Source organism: Musa acuminata, chromosome BXJ3-8 (assembly GCF_036884655.1).
Source record: "Musa acuminata AAA Group cultivar baxijiao chromosome BXJ3-8, Cavendish_Baxijiao_AAA, whole genome shotgun sequence".
Lineage (NCBI taxonomy): Eukaryota > Viridiplantae > Streptophyta > Magnoliopsida > Zingiberales > Musaceae > Musa > Musa acuminata.
The window spans coordinates 33,805,384-33,807,571 of NC_088356.1; the positions used below are offsets into that span (position 1 = coordinate 33,805,384).

At 44.7% G+C, this 2,188-nt stretch overlaps 1 protein-coding gene across 1 annotated transcript; it reads right to left on the bottom strand.

The window, feature by feature from the left end:
* Positions 1 to 325: 325 nt before the first annotated feature.
* Positions 326 to 1,524, bottom strand: LOC135645240 (oil body-associated protein 1A-like). The gene is made up of 3 exons (XM_065163426.1): positions 1,300 to 1,524; positions 821 to 1,224; positions 326 to 750 (listed from the first exon to the last, which is right to left on the bottom strand). The coding sequence occupies exons 1-3, from the start codon at positions 1,422 to 1,424 to the stop codon at positions 575 to 577; spliced, it is 705 nt and encodes a 234-aa protein (XP_065019498.1). The 5' UTR covers positions 1,425 to 1,524; the 3' UTR covers positions 326 to 574.
* Positions 1,525 to 2,188: the final 664 nt, after the last annotated feature.

The following is a 2,188-nucleotide window of genomic DNA, read 5'->3' on the forward strand; positions in this document are numbered from 1 at the left end:
AAATAAACTAAATTATACTTCTATGCAAATCGGATCCTTGATCCGACCAGTGGGACCCTGTTGTGCCTATTGATCAGATGGGAACTGTTTTATTGTTTTATTGGGAGGGAATAAAAGCATTTAAGATATCAAAAAATTGAGACATCAAATGAAAATTTTGAAAAAAAAAATACATCATAAAAAAAGAAACTTTTTCATGAAAATTTTATTAAATATTTTGAGATGGATATCTCAGGATGAGGAAGAGAAGATTAAAAAAAAAATTAATATCAGAAAGTGAGAGGGAGATAATTCATTTAATACAAAAAAAATAAATCAAGTGAAAACAATCAATGATTGATAGAAAATAAGAATATAAACCATGTTTGCTATTCTTTGAAAATTATAATTGAGGTTTGATAGCTAAAAAATCTTCATCATCTTACCAAGATCGCCTCACTGTTTTCTCTGAAAGCATGCACTTTTATTGCCAACTGTACAAGTAGACCAAAATATTTGACTACACCAACAAGAAACTGCAGGTATGTAGTAACTTAGACCGATGATTACTGACTCCAACAAGTTATCATTCATATCAAATGAAGGCTCTTGGCACAGAACCAACTGGAGGAACATCCACCTCTCTCAGCGCCAATCTCCGCCCTTTCCCTGGTCCATTAGCCAGTGGGTGAATTCCATGATCTGGACCTGCCATGTACCTCCTCTTCTCCGTCTCCTCCTCAAAAGAGATCTCGTACCGGCGTTCGATATCTGCAGCAATACGCCGATTAATAGACCTAAAGAACAAGTCAGGAGGAGATCGATCAGTACTGCAGCAAACCTTTGGCTAATTCCTGTCGCAGCTGCCCGTCTCGGGTGAACGCCATCATGAGCTGGGGAAGGCCGAGCGGGAGCTCATCGCCGCGGTCCACCTGCCAGAAATGGTAAGTCTTGCCGTATGTCTTGCAGACCTGCTCCATGTCCGGTCGCTGGACGGCGCCGGGCACCTGCGGCATGAACAGCATCCCGCTCTTCACCTCGTACTCGTGGGAGTGCCACAGCGGCTTCTCGTCGTCCGGCAGCGCCAGGAACAGCGCCTCCGACACAATGTACTCCACGCCGATCAACTTCGCACGCGGCCCCTCGCCGTCGTAGATCAGGCACTGCCGCATCTCCTCGTTCTGGTGCGAGCAGAAGTGGTGTGCTTCCACCTGCCGCGTCATGTCGTCCCCGTAGAAGTGGAAACTGCACAGGAACCTTCTCAACAGCAAAGACAGAGAGCAAGAAAACCAACCGGCCTATGAGGTTGACGAGACATACGCGCAGAGGTGTTGGTGGATCTTGTTGATGGGATCGAAGCCTTGGATGGCAGCGGCGGCCGTCTCCAGGAGGGCGGTGCTAGTCTCGGCGGGCTTACCGGGAACGTTGACATGGGTGGACGCCATGGTGGCACTTGTTGCACTCACGCTCCACACCGATCTCTGGGTTGCAGACTGTCAAGAATGTGTTAATGGCTTCGTTATGTTCATGGCATATAAACCTTGTGAAGCGGTGAGCTCGTTGTCATGCAGATCCACACGTTGACTCGGGAAGTACGTGTTGATGCTGGGAGAGCTCGAGGAGGACACATGGGATCGGTCCAAAGAACGAATACGAAATAGAAGCTCAAACGTCGAATTTGACGTTACATTCATATCATTCTTATCCAAAGCATGTATAGAAACACATAACCAAAGCTCTGGATATCATATTAAACATACAGAAGGTGAAGTGGGACCATAACATAATATGATAAATCCATTTCTGAATGACCACCAAACATAAGTCTCTCACGTCTGGGAGGTCTCCCACGTTTGGGAGCTCCATCCACCCGCGTCTGAGTGAAGTCATAAGGGCCGGCAGAGCATCACAGGCTCTATGCATAACTCCCTTTACCATTTCTAGCAAAGGTTCACAATATCCCACAAACACCAGAGTACAAAAGTATAGTATGAACAATGAATATCACATATCGGAAGCACACGCGGAACAACAAAACGTACATGTGCCTTTATGAGTCAATACGAAGTAAGGAATAATCTTTCACAATTGTATTCAGATTTGAAAAGATATGAAAGCAAGAGCATTCAAGGATTCCAAGTAATCACATATAACTCAATTCAAATAAGAAGGTTAGATGAATTCAATGTTCAAAGGAATGAAACTGGAA

Excerpts from the sequence above, each read along its gene's own strand:
- LOC135645240 (XM_065163426.1), bottom strand. The coding sequence starts at position 1,424 with ATGGCGTCCACCCATGTCAACGTTCCCGGTAAGCCCGCCGAGACTAGC. Across the intron at positions 1,225-1,299 it reads ATCCACCAACACCTCTGCGC|TTTCCACTTCTACGGGGACG; the intron begins GTATGTCTCGTC and ends GTTCCTGTGCAG. Across the intron at positions 751-820 it reads GCGACAGGAATTAGCCAAAG|ATATCGAACGCCGGTACGAG; the intron begins GTTTGCTGCAGT and ends GTATTGCTGCAG.